The following is a 15934-nucleotide window of genomic DNA, read 5'->3' as shown; positions in this document are numbered from 1 at the left end:
GTTCGTCTTCATGGGCGTGCCAGCAGTGCAATTAATGAAACAAAAACAATTAACCCGTTTTTCACTATAAATCCTTTATATGCGTGGCATTGGTTTTGACCCGTTTTACCACTTTCAAGAACCTGGCGGCTTCAATTTAACTGCTCTATAAATAGTCTCCATTGTACAGCGTGGGGGCAGGGATTTCATGCCATGTGGTTAGTCAACATTTGCGTCATCATGAAACGGGCGGCTAGAGTCCTCTCGTCCTCTGGCTTGAGATGGCTGCCACCTATGGGTCACATGATTGTCTGGCACCATTAAGCAATTGGTAATTAAATATTTTAAAAAATGTCCCTAAACAGTGTAAAATTTTGGAGAAAAATTTTCACGAAAACAAATTGTCACGCACAACGAGTCTGTGTGCAAAATGTCAGCTCGATTGGATCACGAGAAGTGGGTTAAAAAACGACCGAAAGATTTGCACGGTCGTAAGCAAGCAAGCAAGCACGCAAGCACGCAAGCAAGTGAACTTAATATAAAGGATTTAAAAAGTGCCGCTGCGGTATTGCCTCGTTGCTCACGGACTTGCTAACCGCGATTTTGGCTGTTCGCGAATGGCGTCTAGAACTCTGCACGGCTGCTTCGAGAGAGAGAAATAAAGGAAGTGATGAGATAGAGTGATGAGAGAGAAGGTGATGAGATAATGTCCATGTGTCTTAATAGCGTATTTATATTATTGGGTTTTTCGGTAAAGTCACCTAGATAGGTTCAAAGAAAATAAGAAAAAATAACGTGACTTTACCGAAAGACCCAAGAATATGAATTCCTGCAGCTTTAAGTCAAAATTGAGCGTATTTATTTCAGGTCATTCATTTAAAGGATAGGTTTTCGTAGGCCAATATCATTATCCACGAAATGTGCTATTTACGAGCGAATAATGCAGAGCAAACGAATGGTCATGTCAATTCGTAGGGCCACATTCTGTCCGTATGTTAAGTCTATGTTAAGAGTGCTAAGAACCTTTAGGATGTAGGAAAGAGGGTTTACCAATAAGGTCCAGGCAGTGACCAACAGGCACACCCATGGTAACCTTAGACACTATAAATGAACACTGGTGGTGCTGCAAACTGCATAATTGTATGTATGTTCAACTAACTTTCACATCGTACGTAGCCAACCGTGCTAATCGGAGTTGATCATTGGACGATTCTCTTGTGGATTTCACAATTCTGTTTTTCAAGTGTCGCTGCTCGCACTCCTTCCGAGATGTCTGGCCAACGTTGAAGAGGAGGCTAAAATACCCGTTGGAGAGGCCCTTCCATCAGCAGTGGTGTGAGCAAGCGACTGCGGGCTGCTGCTCCTTTACCTCTACACAAGAGAGAGAAATAAACACAACTAACTGTAGGGATTCCCTGTTGCCAGACGAGAATTCCAGCCGATTGGCGTGTTCCTTAAAGCCCCATATAATCCACGTCTCATTGCTTGCTTGCGTGCAGGTTTTCGGTGTTCGGTCTGGGCTCCAGCGCCTACCCCAGGCTGTGTGCGTTTGCCCGGGCCCTGGACGGGATGCTGGGCACTCTGGGTGGCGAGCGCATCATGGCTCGAGGAGAGGGGGACGAGCTGTGTGGACAGGAGGAAGCCTTCCGCTCGTGGGCGCGCGGGGCCTTTGAGGTCGACACTTGCACCTCCCCCCTCCCACTGCCCGTTGCCCGATGCTGCCCAATGCTGCCCAATGCTGCCGCTGCATGCCCGCTGAATGTGCTCGGTGGCGATGCGTTCTCTCTTCTTCTTTGGATCTGTAACTTCGCCATTTGCCTTCAAGTAAACTAAACTATAAACTTAAATTAGCAAGTGTTTATTTTATTTCACCAGGTACGGTCCATTGAGCTATGTCACTTTTTCTTTTTTTAAACGACGTGGCCACAAATGATAGCTCATCAGAGTGGGTTATCACGTGGAAATTTATCGCAGCCAAAACTCTTTAGCGCATGTTTCTATATGTGGGGGGAAAAAACCGGAGGACCTGGAGAAAACAAAATCCATGTGACCACGGGGAGAGAGAACATGCCGGCTCCAAATATACAGCAGGCTTCAGGGTCGGGATCGAACCCACTGGCCCCTGCATACCAGACGAGGGAGTTAACATCTCGCCACCGCGGCGCCCCATGTTACCTGCACCGGCTTTCAGTTTATGTATGTATGTTGAACTTCTTTCTCGCCGTACATAGTCAGCCGTGCTCATCAGAGGTGCAGGAAAAAGCAGTAAAAAATCTGGAAAATATAACAACTCTGACAGCGAAAGTCCACTGGCCAGCATGAGGGGCAGTCGCTGGGCCGCTCGCTCGATGTCGCGTCCGGTTGCGATTCGGTTGTGCGCAGGCGGCGTGCGATGTCTTCTGCGTGCGGGAGGACGTGAACCTGGAGCAAGCGAGCGCCACGCTGCTGTACGCTGAGAGCGACTTCAAGCCGGAGCGATATCGTCTCGTGCCCGTCTCGTCCCGCCTCTCCCTCGAGCAAGGTTCGCGCTCTCGAGACGAATTCCCACTATAACGGATATTCGGTCGAACCGTCGGTTCAGAAATCAGAATCAGAATCGATGGTTATGCTGGAGGAATCCGATGAGTTATAAAGCTCTTTCTTCGCAGATGCCCAGCAGTGTCACAAATGTCCAGTAGAGTTGGTAAATATGTTATGTTATCCGACTCTCTGTTGTATTACATTACATTTCTAAGTATACTAGATTTGTGTTTCTATTTCATTTATACCTGATGATGATTGATTGTGTTGCAATCGAAACGTCGTATGCTAGTATTCAATTTATTATTTTATCTTTATACGTGACTTTACCGAAAGAACCAAAGAGTAATTCCTGCAGTCACGAAAGCTCCAAATTAAGTTTGTTAAATATGGCGAGAAACTGCATGGACCTTTGGGCTGTGTGGGTCACGGGTGGCTTACCCATGGCCTTGCAGCCCACAGGATATAGAAGGCAAACTTGCCCACTCAGAACTACCATTTTATCGCAGAGGCCTAGGCAAATGGGTTTTTAAATCCTTTATATTAAGTTCACTTGCTTGCGCGCTTACGACCGTGCAAATCTTTCGGTCGTTTTTTAACCCACTTCCCGTGATCCAATCGAGCTGACATTTTGCACACAGACTCGTTGTGCGTGACAATTAATTTTCGTGAAAATTACCAATTGCTTAATGGTGGCAGGCAATCATCTGACCCATAGGTGGCAGCCATCTCAAGCCAGAGGACGAGAGGACTCTAGCCGCCACGCATATAAAGGATTTATAGTGAAAAACTTTGTTTTTACGGGTTAATTTTTTATAATTTTACCACGGCTCACATTACTGTGACCCTAGTTTCAAACAGAGCCTATCAAGAGCAAACGTTGACTTGTCCATTGTCTCAACTCGTTGAAGAGAGTAAACCTGCCTGCGAGTCACTATATCACAACAAACTATAACGTTAAGTGAACAATCGTTTATTTGTACGCCTTTAGTCAAGCCACTGCTGGATAACGGCCTCTCCACGCTTTTGGGTGGGATGAGGAGAGCGCCTTGACATACCCAACTTAAAATACGCTGCCAAGCTTAGCGGTGTTCATTAGGATGCTGTCTTTCCGACAGCTCTGTTCTTCATCTGAGGACGGCTGCTTGCGTTGTGGCCGAAACGTCGTGAGAATTATTTTATTATGTTTTATTTTATTATTGTATTATTTCCCTTCTACGTGACTTTACCGAAAGAACCAAGAACACTTAGAGGGCCTCTGTAGAGCTCCGTCTAGCGGAAGGCCCTTCTGACAGCAGTGGTGTGAGCAAGCAATTGCAGGGCTGTGTCGTTGCTACCGATATATTTCGTACTTATATACTTTAATTTTAATTTCATTTATTCAGTTTTAGTGGCTTGCTTACCATTCCTAATGCTTTGCACTCGGTTTTTGTAATGTTGTAACTTTCCTACTGCCCCTGCTGAAAAAGATCTTCATAGCTCGTCGGATTCCTCCAGTCTCAAAGATTTTTGATTCTGATTTATCTTCGAGGGCTCCACGAAAGTCGTGGCCCTCGGCTGCAGTCCCCTAAAGCCCCCGTGGCGTTAATCGGACCGCGCACTCGCGCAACGTGTCCGTACGTAGCGAACCCTGCTAATCGGAGCCGCGGGCAAGGACAACAAACTGAACGCAAAAAAGCAGTGTGACAGAAACCGCATGTGGCACGTGCTGGCTTTTCAGGCTACACCTGCACGCACAGGAAGAAAGTCGTCGGAGCCAAACTGCTGTCTCGCCAGAACCTCCAAAGTCCAGACTCGGGGTAATTTGAGCAGCACCTCCGCAACATCGCAGCCACACTCAAGGATCCGCACTCACGATCCACACACATCATCTGCATTCACGAGCCGCGCTCAAGACTCGGAAAGCCGCAGCTTCCCCCATGCAATAATCGTGGGATCTTTTCGGCAGTTGAAGATTCACGCGTCGTTTTGTACGGAGTGATCGCAACACATGTTCACTCCACTTTTCCCACGCACGTGGGGTTTAGCATCGCGCTTACACCGTTGTGCTTGAGATACAAAGCTAATTCATGGGTGGGGCGATTTGTTGGTATTCGTTATCTTTAAACAAGACCCCGTTAATTTTCCAAAGATCAAATCAAGCCCATTTACAGCTTGCAACACGCGACTGGGGCTGCGTTGCACGTGACGTTTCTGTGCAGCGTGGAGATGGACACAGATGACAGCAGCACTAGGCAGCATCCCTTAGCACCATCGTGTCCCTCAAATTACGGGACTCGTTTTGATCTTCTGGAGTGCAATTATCCCAACCAACAAAAACATTTCAACAACATTTTTTTGTTTAACACGCAGGCTTTCGCGACCAATATCATCCATAAAAGAGGTTTTTTTGGGGTTGGATCGCGTAAATATATAAATGTGTCGTTAAACCCGCCACCACCCGACACAGCCAACTAGTGAGGGTTGTCGCGTAAACAGAACGTGGCCAATTCGTCACTAGTACAGCACTAGTGTGTAGTGTAGTGTATAGTGTCGTGCATAGTGTAGTATATAGTGTAGTGTATAGTGTAGTGTATAGTGTAGTGTATAGTGTAGTGTATTGTAGTGTATAGTGTAGTATACTAGTACAGCACACCGGTGCGTTGGAGAGCCAATCCACAACATTTACAATCCGAATAACGACGTTTCACCAGTTATTACAAGCAGCTTCATCAGGCGACAGCCAGATTTGTGGAAAAAGTTCACCTGTTTCAGTCCCTCCACAATAATAATAATCCCTCAATGTTGACGTGGCACGGTACGTCCACCCACGTTATTTTGCGTAGACACCGTTGTACCCTCGATGGCTAATTCCCCCCCCCGCCCCCCCCCCCCGCCCGCCCCCCCCCCCCCCCCCGCAGACGCCGCACCGTGCTGATCCGACTGGACACTCTCGAGCAGCGCGAGCTGCGCTACCGGCCGGGCGACCACGTGGGCATCTTCCCGGCCAATGCAGCCGCCCTGGTGCGCCGGCTGATGAGACGGATCGAGGGCACCGCTCAAGCCGAGCAGGTGGTGAGGGTCGAGTGTCTGGAAGAGACGACGACGCCGACGGGTAAGCCGCGTGCCACCGTTCATTTGGAGGCTGTTGCGAGTGCAGGAGCGGTGGGGGGGCGGTAGTGCGAACAGCGGGTGTAGCTGCACTGTGGACTCTCTTAGCAGCCAAACACCTGCCTGCTAAGAGGTTAAGGCAAGCGCTGGCAGCACTGGCTGTTGGCGTAAGCAACGTGGGCATTTGCCCAGGGCAGCGGCAGATTGTTGTAACTCGGGAGGGGGCAGCAAATGTCAAGCTCTGGAGTGGCTGCGATGTGAGGAGCTGCTCACGTGATACCAAGATGCCTCGGCCCACGTTTGTTGCAGACGTACGCGTGTGAAAGACGCGCATGAGCATGCGGAGAGGTAAGGTGAGAGGGAACAGTGAATGTTTTCCCGCAGCAGCGCGCTGGACGTGGAACTTTGGGCCAATGCTTGGCTAATGTTGCTTCCCAGCCACATGGCGATGTTGGCCCAACGTCGGCGTGTTTACTGGGGGAGGTGCCCGTGCCAAATCTGCTACCCTCCTGAATGCAAGCTCGAGGACCCTGCCATTGGCTAATTCTGAAATCTTTCAGCGGCCAGCAAAACAAAAATACTGCTTGACAAACGAACCCTATGGCGGGACCCCGGGGTACCATAAGCCCCCAGCTCTTGCATAAACTGCGTTGCGACGTCATTGTATGTCTGCTGAAGGCGAACGACACGGCAATCTATTCCTCTCGACGAGCTCTACACGATGCGCTAATCAGAGTTTCAAAGTTTAGTTTTTTCTGCGCATTCGTCCTCGCTGCTGCGCTTGGACGACACGACGACAGAACGATCCGCGCCAGGTGGGTCGCGGCGTTTATGTGCGCGGTGGGATGGAGTCGCCAAAATAAATACATGAATTACGATTTTGACTTCCGTTTATCCGGGACCGCCATAAGGTTCAAATGAACACTCTGATAAACATGCGCCAGAAACTAACTTTATTGAACGAGTGTGACTACCACACTTGCAACACTGCTAATAACAAAAATAATAATAATACCAATGTAGCACTATCCTCATGATACATTTGCACCAATAATTGCACGACTTACCCAACACAGGAAGCTGCTTTGGTTAATAATTCACCACGACTACATCCACGCTTGCTCAGAGCATGCAGAGTCAAATAAATCTCCCCACTCATTTTTACAGCGTCCTTCGTCCGCAAACAAATATCCGCAGCTCACGTCCTTTCTTCGAAACGCGCTCATAAAACTCTTGACGAGTGAGCGCATGCGTTTTTTTTAATGTTTTTTTTTTCAAATGTTTTTTTTTTCAAATTTGTTTTTTCAAATGTATTCATTTAATTAATACTATTGTAAAAAAAATTTAATTCTACTTTTTTTTTTTACCAAGGAACGGTCACAAAGTGGGTCGAGGTCTCGAGGCTGCCTCCCTGCACCATCTCGGACGCTCTCTCGCGCTTCCTGGACATCAGCTCTCCACCCAGCGCTCGCTTCCTGCAGCAGCTGGCCTCTCTGGCGGCCGATGTGACCGACCGGGACTCCCTGTTGCAGCTTGGCAAGGTGAGGCTCTCCGTTGCTTAGCGTCCGCTGTCGCTCGCGCGTTTGACGCAAGGCTGGATTCCAAACGTCCAAGGTTGTGTTACGCAAGCGACGAAAAAAACAATGCCGTGCAAACGAAATCCCTCTTGGCGCAACGGTGGACGATAAAAACCCGTGCGTAAAAGATGACATTGTGACGTTGACTCTTGATTTTATTTGCAGATCGCCCGAGTTGAATCAATAATTTGTTTCGCGTATCGTAAAAACCTGCCAGAATGTAGACGCACAGATAATTATTTGTGAAAAAATACACACGTATTTAACACGTTTTATTTAAAGCAGTAGTGTTGTTTTTAATGTAGGTGTAAGTCACACGTGCACTGACCACATTGTTGTGCTGTGCGAATCCAAAGGGAGGACCGGAATACGAGACGTGGCGACGCGAGGGAAATTGCACCATCCCGGAGGCCCTGGACCAGTTCCCATCCGTCCGTGTCCCAGCTTGCCTCCTGATTACCCAGCTGCCTTTGCTGCAGCCGCGCTACTATTCCATCAGTTCGTCTCCGCACTTGTACCCGAGGCAGATTCACCTCACCGTCGCCGTGGTGAAATACCGCACGCGAGGTGAGGGAGTGAGTGGTGCGGCGTATCCCCATGTCACTCGACAATCGTTTGTTCATAATCAGGACCACGAGGGGGGCCACTATATTACTGATGTTATTGTTAATATTATGTTATTATGATATCGCTGCCCTGGTGAAATTGTTTGCACGCTGGACTTGCGATCCAGAAGTCGCCCGTCCAGTGCGGAAGTTGGAACAAAAGGGGCAAGTGAATTAAATTCCCCCGCCTCTGTCCACCCAGTGATTTAAATGGATGCACCACCGTGAGTCAAACGGTAAGTCACGCGCGGTGTGGATATTCCCACCTTTTCCAAAACATCTAGGCAGCCTGGAAGAGGAGGAGGAAGAAATAGCGTCTCGAGCCACCTCTTAGTGGAGGCCCTTCCACGAGCAGTGGGATGAGCAAGCAATTGCAGGGCTGCACCTTTACCTTAATCTACATTATTATTACATTATTGTCATATAACCACACTATTACGTGCTATGAATACAGGCAATTTCTCAAACCTGTAAAATCTTCCACTGCTGATTGTATTGATTTGTAGCTGCAAATATTCCCAGAAGGTCCGTCCAGCAGTGAATAGATTACGACTGATAATTATGACACCCCTGCTGCAACCCCTCGCTAGCCCTACGACTCCCCCTGAGAAACATTCACTGCCCCCTCACTGATCTTCCAGAGCATCCTAAAAATACACTTACAGCACTCCTATGGCACACACCGAATGTACAATTGTATGATTATTGTAATGCGTCTTGGATAAAGGTGCTATATAAATTATCTCGATACTGCAGCGCAGTGATAACTACCTTGCCTAGTATGCAGGAGGTTGTGGCTTCGATTCTGACCAGGACGCCTGTATACTTTGAGTTTGCATGTTCGCGTGGATTTTTCTCCGGGTCCTCTGGTTTTCCCCTCGACGTTTAGAAATATGCGTTTAAGAGTATTTAGCTGCTATTAATAGTCCACGTGATGAGCCACTTCATTGAACTATCATTCGTGGCCAGGTCGCTCCTGAAAAAGAGCTGTGTATGATAATTGTTTTTTTACCCTTCTATCTGGCAACAAAACTGACACCTTTTTTACAAGGAGTCATGTTTGCATAGACCACAATACCTGCAGTGATAATGCAAAAAAATAACAATTATCATATTTTTTTTTACTGGCAAATGAGGTTCCAAAGGTGTAAGAGCTGTGTAGCTCAGTGGTCCTTTCGTCGTAAAATCAAATAGTTTATTGGTCGCGAAAGCCTACGTGTTAAACTCAAATAGTTTAGTTCAGCATGGCAGATGAGACGACACGGAGGGAGTACGCAGCAATCGTACGCAATCCCCTCGTGTAGCATATTCGCTCCGTCAACGCCGGCTCAACGTCCGCAATGTTGTTGCCATGCGTAGACGTCGAGGATATGTCACAGATTTGGTTGCAGAACCATGAGCTCGCAGCTCTCCACGCTTGGGCGCTCCACATTTGACATATTTATACGGCATGCTTCATTTGCGCTTGCACATTTTAATTGCGCGCGATTTTACGCGACGCAGGTTACGGCTGCGGAGGCAGTTGTTTAAAGCTTGCGTGGCCAAATGTTATTTAAAATTTGACAAGTAACGAGTGTTGTGTAAAAAATTAGAGAGCAGGTGGCAGCCATTGCTCTGGGGCAGTTTCATTGGTAGTCGCCACCGTTACAATTTTGTGAGTAAAGCAGAGCTGGGCTGTCTGGTTGTTGTTTAAGTTGTTTAAGTCATCGATCACTTTGACGATTGACGATCGACTGCGCGGCCACTTGGACATCACGGAAATAGTTGTAGCAGAAAGCAATTATCTCAGTTCCTCGCGTGTGATGCTGCGCTAGGGGTAACTGGGGGTGGGGGGGGGGTGGCTAGATAATCAATCAATCAATATTTATTTTTACATGCCAATATCACCCTCAGCAAGGATGTAATCAGCATAATAAGCTGCTGATTCGTGGTGGGTATGTCTTGTAAGAAGGGCCACCATATTTATGTAATAGAGCCCAAGAAATTGACCACGACAAAAAAAGTGTAAAGGTAAAGGTGCAGCCCTGCAATTGCTTTCTTGATCCGCTGCTGGTGGATGGTTCTCGACTAGACGTATCTCTCAGAATCCCCTCTCGAACATATCTTGGCCTACTCTTCCACGTTGGCCCGACGGCTCTGAAGACGTGTGAAGTACCCACACTCTGTTTCACCACCTGCTGATCGATCAACTGAACAAAACTGTCGAAATCCTCGGCGCATAACTGATCACAATCGACTTTGCAGCGCCGTGGCTCCGAGGATAAAATCGCACTACAGCGTCGGGTTCATTGTAGCGCTACGGCATTGTGCTTCGCCCACTGTGAAGCGGTATTTGCTCTTGAGGCGCTGTTAGAAATGTGATCAAACTTCTTGGTTCTTTCGGTAAAGTCACGTAGAAGGAAAATAATAAAAATTTAAAAATAATAAAATAATTCTCACGACGTTTCGGCTACAACGCAAGCAGCCGTCCTCACCTGAGGACGGCTGCTTGCGTTGTTATTTTCCTTCTACGTGACTTTACCGAAAGAACCAAGAAGATGAATCCCTGCAGTCACGAAAGCTTTAAATCGAAATGTGATCAATGTTCATGTGGCTCCCAGGCGGGGATGGACCGGTGCGCAACGGCATTTGCTCGACCTGGCTCGAGGCCGTCGGGCACGGAGAAGAGGTGCCCTGCTTCGTGCGAGCGTGAGTGACTCTCACACGCCGGCCGTGCTTCCTCATTGGGGTCAGATCGGTTTGACAATGAGTGTTGGCCATTGGGGTTAACGTCTCTGAATCTCGGAACGTGCAAGCGGCTCCGTGTGAGTTATATTTGGAGAGGCGTAGCGCCGTTGTTTCTAAAGCCATTGTACTCACCGCAGAAAACTGTAGCGACACGACCACACTCTGATAGCCATCGCCAAACTGTGCCACACGCCCTCCCGCATTGCCTTGTGGGAGCCTGTGAAAAGTTTTCAGGGTCAAGTTTAAGTGTCGATGACTTAATTGTGGATTTATGTTTTTCTCGTGTGTGTGTGTGTGTTTTTTTCCTCTGCACAGAGCACCTGGGTTTCACTTGCCCTCTGACCCCTCCCTCCCATGCATTCTGATTGGCCCAGGCACAGGCATCGCACCTTTCCGGGGCTTTTGGCAACAGAGATTGTTCGACATGCAAACAACCGGTATGTGTGCGTTAAGATCTCACAAATCCTCACGTGTCACTTTTCTATAAACTCCAATGGCTTGAACATGAACAGCGTACCCACATACAAATGCATTCACTCATTCACATGCGTATGTGGGGTTAGCGCCCTGCGCTACGAAGCCGACAATCCGATTTCATTTCCCATTCACGACCAACACCAGTCACGATTATCTGAACCGGTCCTGGGCCTCCTCTAGGTCGACTCAGCCTCAAATGAGTACCCGATGCGATGTATAAACATTGCCACAGCGGGAGACAAAGGCGGCCAGGTGTGGTGCTGGCCCCCAACCCCCTCATGTGCCGTTCCGGCATTCGTAGGTGCTCGCTCACAGCATTTTATTCCTTTTAATTATGATGTTTACACGCCGCACTAGTTACTAATTTAAGGCTGAGTCAACCTCGTGACGGCACTGGACCGGTTCAAATATTTGCTACTGCTTTGGTTGTGAGCGGGAATCGAACTCGGGTTGATGGCTTCGTAGCAGAGTGCGCTAACCACTACACTAACGCTCCACTGCTGTTTGCGCACGTGCGTGCATGCACACACACGCACGAATGTTTACGTTTCCTTCCATCCGTGGTGCCTACAGGGGTTCCTTCACCCGCAATGGTGCTCGTGTTTGGCTGTCGGAGTGAATCTCACGACCACATCTACAAGGAGGAGATTAAAGATGCCCTGCAGAAGGGCGTCCTCAAGTCTGCTCATGTGGCCTACTCTAGGCAGCCAGGCTGTCCCAAGGCAAGATGCACATTCACCAAAACCACTTTTGGCATTTGAGATGTAGCGTTAAGAATGAGGCAGTTGACCACAAAACGGAATCAAAGTGTGTGCACGCGGAAAGACGCCTACGAAAGTAGGACGAAAATTAACAAACGTCTTCAAACCAGTTGTGTTTGTCCATACGTTGAACTTCTTTCACACCGTACGTAGCTAACCGTGCTAATCGGAGGTGCGGGGTAAGGTAAATAAAACTAGGGACAATTAAACAAGAAAAGCAGTTATAAATAAATGTGTTTTCACTGATGGTTATTGAATGCATGACAATTTTAGTTATGAAAAAACAAGACTTCGCTAAACCTTTCTTCGCCCATGTTTGAAACACGTCTAATGTGATTAATGCCTAATTGTCTGTTAGTCTACAGTAATGTTCACAGTTGCTTTGCAGGAGTTTATAAATTCATACATGCACCAGTCCTTACCTCATACTGTTAAAAAATAGGATCCTGAAAAATTACAGCTTTACATCATACTGGTGTCATGCTGTGTTTTTCAAAACGTAGAGGAAACAGAGGCCCTGCACGTGACTTTACATCATGTCGCTCGGAGCATGTCCTGTGATTCCAAATAAAGCTGAAAACCTCGAAGCTAACGGCTGATTCAGGGGTCAAAGTGCTGAGCTGGCACAACTGAGGTTCTGGCTTTGAATCTGTGTTTCAGTCACCCGTGTTTAAACCGGATTCTCATGTGCAGTGAGTTGTGATGTACCAATGAGTGATTATTAAAAGCTTCTCGCGATATTCCATTTTTCGCTTAATTTGGCTAAGTGCCACTTCTGAAAATGTGAAATATTGCATTGACCGCCATTCCAGAGGCACATCTCTGCAGTTGGGAATGGAATGTGAAAAAGTTCACCCCCCCCCCCCCCCTTGAGTGGATAAAATATGTCACACGAAGGGAGCTCAGATGTAGTTCCGTGAAATATGCTTCATCAAGTGGACTATTCTGCGAGCATTTCGAATTTATACTTTGTGCCATGATGTGATGCCGACAGCAAGATTAGAATACAGTTTTGAAAAAAAAACGGAGCAAATAAAGCCCAAGGGTTAAGAGTGTTCTGATGGTCAAGTGGTTCAGCGGTCAGTGCTGCTCAGCACCACGATCGCTTTTAATTTGATTCTGCACTTTTCCGTTTTGATGATGCACGTGTACGCCATAGAAACGTAACCAGAACAAAAACTAAAATAAAATAATTTTATCGATACCGAGGCTCCCACATGGCCACGTGGGTGGGGCGTGTGGCACAGTTTGGCGCCAGCTATCACAGAGTGTGGTCGTGTCGCTACAGTTCTCTGCGGTGAGTACAATGTCTTTAAAAATAACGGCGCTATACCTCACTAAATAAAATTAACGCTGAACCTCTTGCGCGTTCTGAGAATCGGCGGTGAACGGGACCGACCTTGCAACTTGCTAAATGTAGGTGATGAGAATTATAAATATTGCATTTACTATCACGTGATGAACCTTTATCTATAACAGTGCATATGGAAAAGTGCTGCCCCATAGTGGTCACTTGCAGCGATCTCGGAAGTAATTCTATGACATCTGCTTCTGAGGACCGTTCTCATTATTTCCCCTAAAAATACCGGATGAATTCTTCATCTGAAGGCATGATGCCAATAGTACAATCAGGATGGGGGGGAAATATCGGAAGAGGTTCTGGAACATCTACTTCTACGGACCACTCATTCTCAAACACCGCCCTACATCCGTTGACGAGCCACCGCCGATAGCTCAGTGGGTATGAAACCGGCTGTGTGAGGTTCATGCTCCACGCGTGAAGCCAGAAGACTCGAAGTGTTCTCAGTAGGGCTGAACAATTAATAGATTTCAAATGGAAATCGCAATTTGAAACAATGCGATCAGCAAATCGCAAAGGCTGCGATTTTTTTGCGATGACTCGACGTTTCGGAGGCAACACAAGCTTCCGTCTTCAGGTCGTGATTTTTATTTTATTTTACTTTTATTAATTTCAATTTTTTACCAACGTGACTTTACCGAAAAAACCCTAAGAATATGAGTTCAGCCCTAGTTCCAAGGCTCTCAAGGCGCTCGGTCATATTCGCACCCGGCAGCGCTACGTGCAGGACGTGGTGCTGGAGGAACTCGGTGAGGAGCTGTCCATGGTGCTGAGCGACGTCGGCGGCCACGTGTACGTGTGCGGTGACGTCACCATGGCGCAGGGCGTGCAGACGGCGCTCCAGGAGGTGCTGGGGCGCACCAGGGGCCTGAGCCCTCAGCAAGCCGCCCAGCTGCTCAGCACCATGAAGGTGATGGTCACAAAAGGCAAAAGATCCCCCGTGTAAATTTCGATTTAAAGCGTTCGTGACTGCAGGGATTCATCTTCTTGGTTATTTCGGTAAAGTCACGTAGAAGGGAAAAACTAATTATTTTATTATGCTTTATTTTTGTTATTTTATTATTTCCCTTCTACGTGACTTTACCGAAAGAATCAAGAAGATGAATCCCCCGTGTAGCCTTTAACAGACTATTAGGGCGAGTGCTGTTTGCGAGCACCTTTGAAGGCTGGCGCGGCACACGGGAAGGGGTGTGGGTGGGGGGGGTGGCCAGCACCACGCCCGGCGGTCTTTGTCTCCACAGTGGCGATGTTTTACTACACACCGCACTAGGTACTCATTTGAGGCTGAGTCGACCTAGGGGAGGCCCAGGACCGGGAACTGGAGGTGGCCAGGTTCATAGCGTAGCACGTAAACCGGTGCGCTACTGCACATACACACGCACAGACGTAGACTCACAAAGGCATCTCCCACTTAATTGGATTTCTGACGATTATGATGGAGGTTAGTCATGTAACGAAATTCACTCTCCCAGAAGTTCAATAAATTGTCGTGATTTTGGAATTGTGATTCGACGCAGTAATCGATTATTTTTGGTTTCACTTTTACCATCTCATTTGTATTGTGCCTAACTGTTTTTTGTATTGTTGGTAGTTATGTTCATTCATTTTAGCCTAGATGTGGACATGATCATGTAGCTTGCTTATTTTGTAAATGATTTATTTTCACACGGGTGATTCAACCCCTTTATCGTCATCATTTACATTTGGTGGATCGATGCATCGTTACATGCGTTGAAGTGACCATTTAATACCTTGTATTGTACGCCGTACTATAAGTATAATTGGCTTGTACAATAGCCGTGCAATTAGTTCATTGTAATAGTGGTCATATGGTTGTGACAGTCGTGATTATTCATTATTCATTAGTTGTATCCAAAGCGGTAATAGCGTTAGATGCATTGTAATATTTTCTACTGGGTTCTTTCGGTAAAGTCACGTAGAAGGGAAATAATAAAATAATAAAATAATAACAAATAAAAAATAATTCTCACGACGTTTCAGCCACAACGCTGTCTTTCCGACAGACCTGTTCTTCACCTGAGGACGGCTGCTTGCGTTGTGGCCGAAACGTCGTGAGAATTATTTTATTATGTTTTATTTTTATTATTTTATTATTTCCCTTCTACGTGACTTTACCGAAAGAACCAAGAAGATGAATCCCTGTAGTCACGAAAGCTTTAAATCGGCATTGTAATATGTTTCATAGTAATACATGTTTAAATCATAACATTTCACATGACCACTCCAACGTATTTCATTCAAGTTATGCATCAGCAGTGCATGTTTAAATGTTGATATGTGATACATATTGATGTGTCATATGCAATTCATGTATCAATAATGCACTTATGATTAATGTTTTTTTACATATTGATCATTATTCGAACCCTATATTTTGTTGTTTCAGACCATTTATCGCATGTGCACTGTCGCTTTTGGGACCCAAGTCTCTCTTAACGAAGCCAACAGGCTCTGGTGTTTATAATGAAGACGTATTACTATCTAGGATGCTGCGTGTGGTGCAATGGTTAGTGAACCGGATTTGCGATGCAGAGGTCGCCAGTGCGATTCATTCGCCAGTCGCGGCAGTTGAAACAATGGGCAGATTCCTCGAGCCACCGGTTGGTCAATCAGCAGGTATCATGTGCTGGGGTGAAGTGTGGGTGCTTCCACCTTGGTGGGGTAAAGTGTGGGTGCTTCCACCTTGGTGCGGTGAAGTGTGGGTGCTTCCACCTCTTATAAGACATGTGGCCGGAGTGTAAGAGTAGGCCAAAACACCCTCTCTAGGGCTCCCTCTAGTGGAGGCTCTTCCGCCGTCAGTTGTGTGCTCAAGGAATT

At 47.0% G+C, this 15934-nt stretch overlaps 1 protein-coding gene across 1 annotated transcript in view; it reads left to right on the top strand.

Moving 5' to 3' along the window:
• The window catches only part of LOC144719466 (nitric oxide synthase 1-like), a 47945-nt gene that overhangs the window by 30750 nt on the left and 1261 nt on the right, over positions 1-15934 (top strand). Inside the window, exons 16-25 of the mRNA XM_078595404.1 lie at positions 1479-1653; positions 2362-2500; positions 4220-4298; positions 5400-5593; positions 6961-7130; positions 7523-7733; positions 10372-10459; positions 10814-10935; positions 11549-11697; positions 13812-14006. Of these exons, the coding sequence (XP_078451530.1) occupies positions 1479-1653; positions 2362-2500; positions 4220-4298; positions 5400-5593; positions 6961-7130; positions 7523-7733; positions 10372-10459; positions 10814-10935; positions 11549-11697; positions 13812-14006 (1522 nt within the window). The remainder of the gene's footprint in view (positions 1-1478; positions 1654-2361; positions 2501-4219; positions 4299-5399; positions 5594-6960; positions 7131-7522; positions 7734-10371; positions 10460-10813; positions 10936-11548; positions 11698-13811; positions 14007-15934) is intronic.

This window comes from Lampetra planeri, chromosome 6 (assembly GCF_965212315.1).
Source record: "Lampetra planeri chromosome 6, kcLamPlan1.2.h2, whole genome shotgun sequence".
NCBI classification, from domain to species: Eukaryota; Metazoa; Chordata; class Hyperoartia; order Petromyzontiformes; family Petromyzontidae; genus Lampetra; species Lampetra planeri.
Note: the sequence above shows the minus strand (reverse complement) of the source record. Positions and strands in the feature narration are given on the sequence as shown.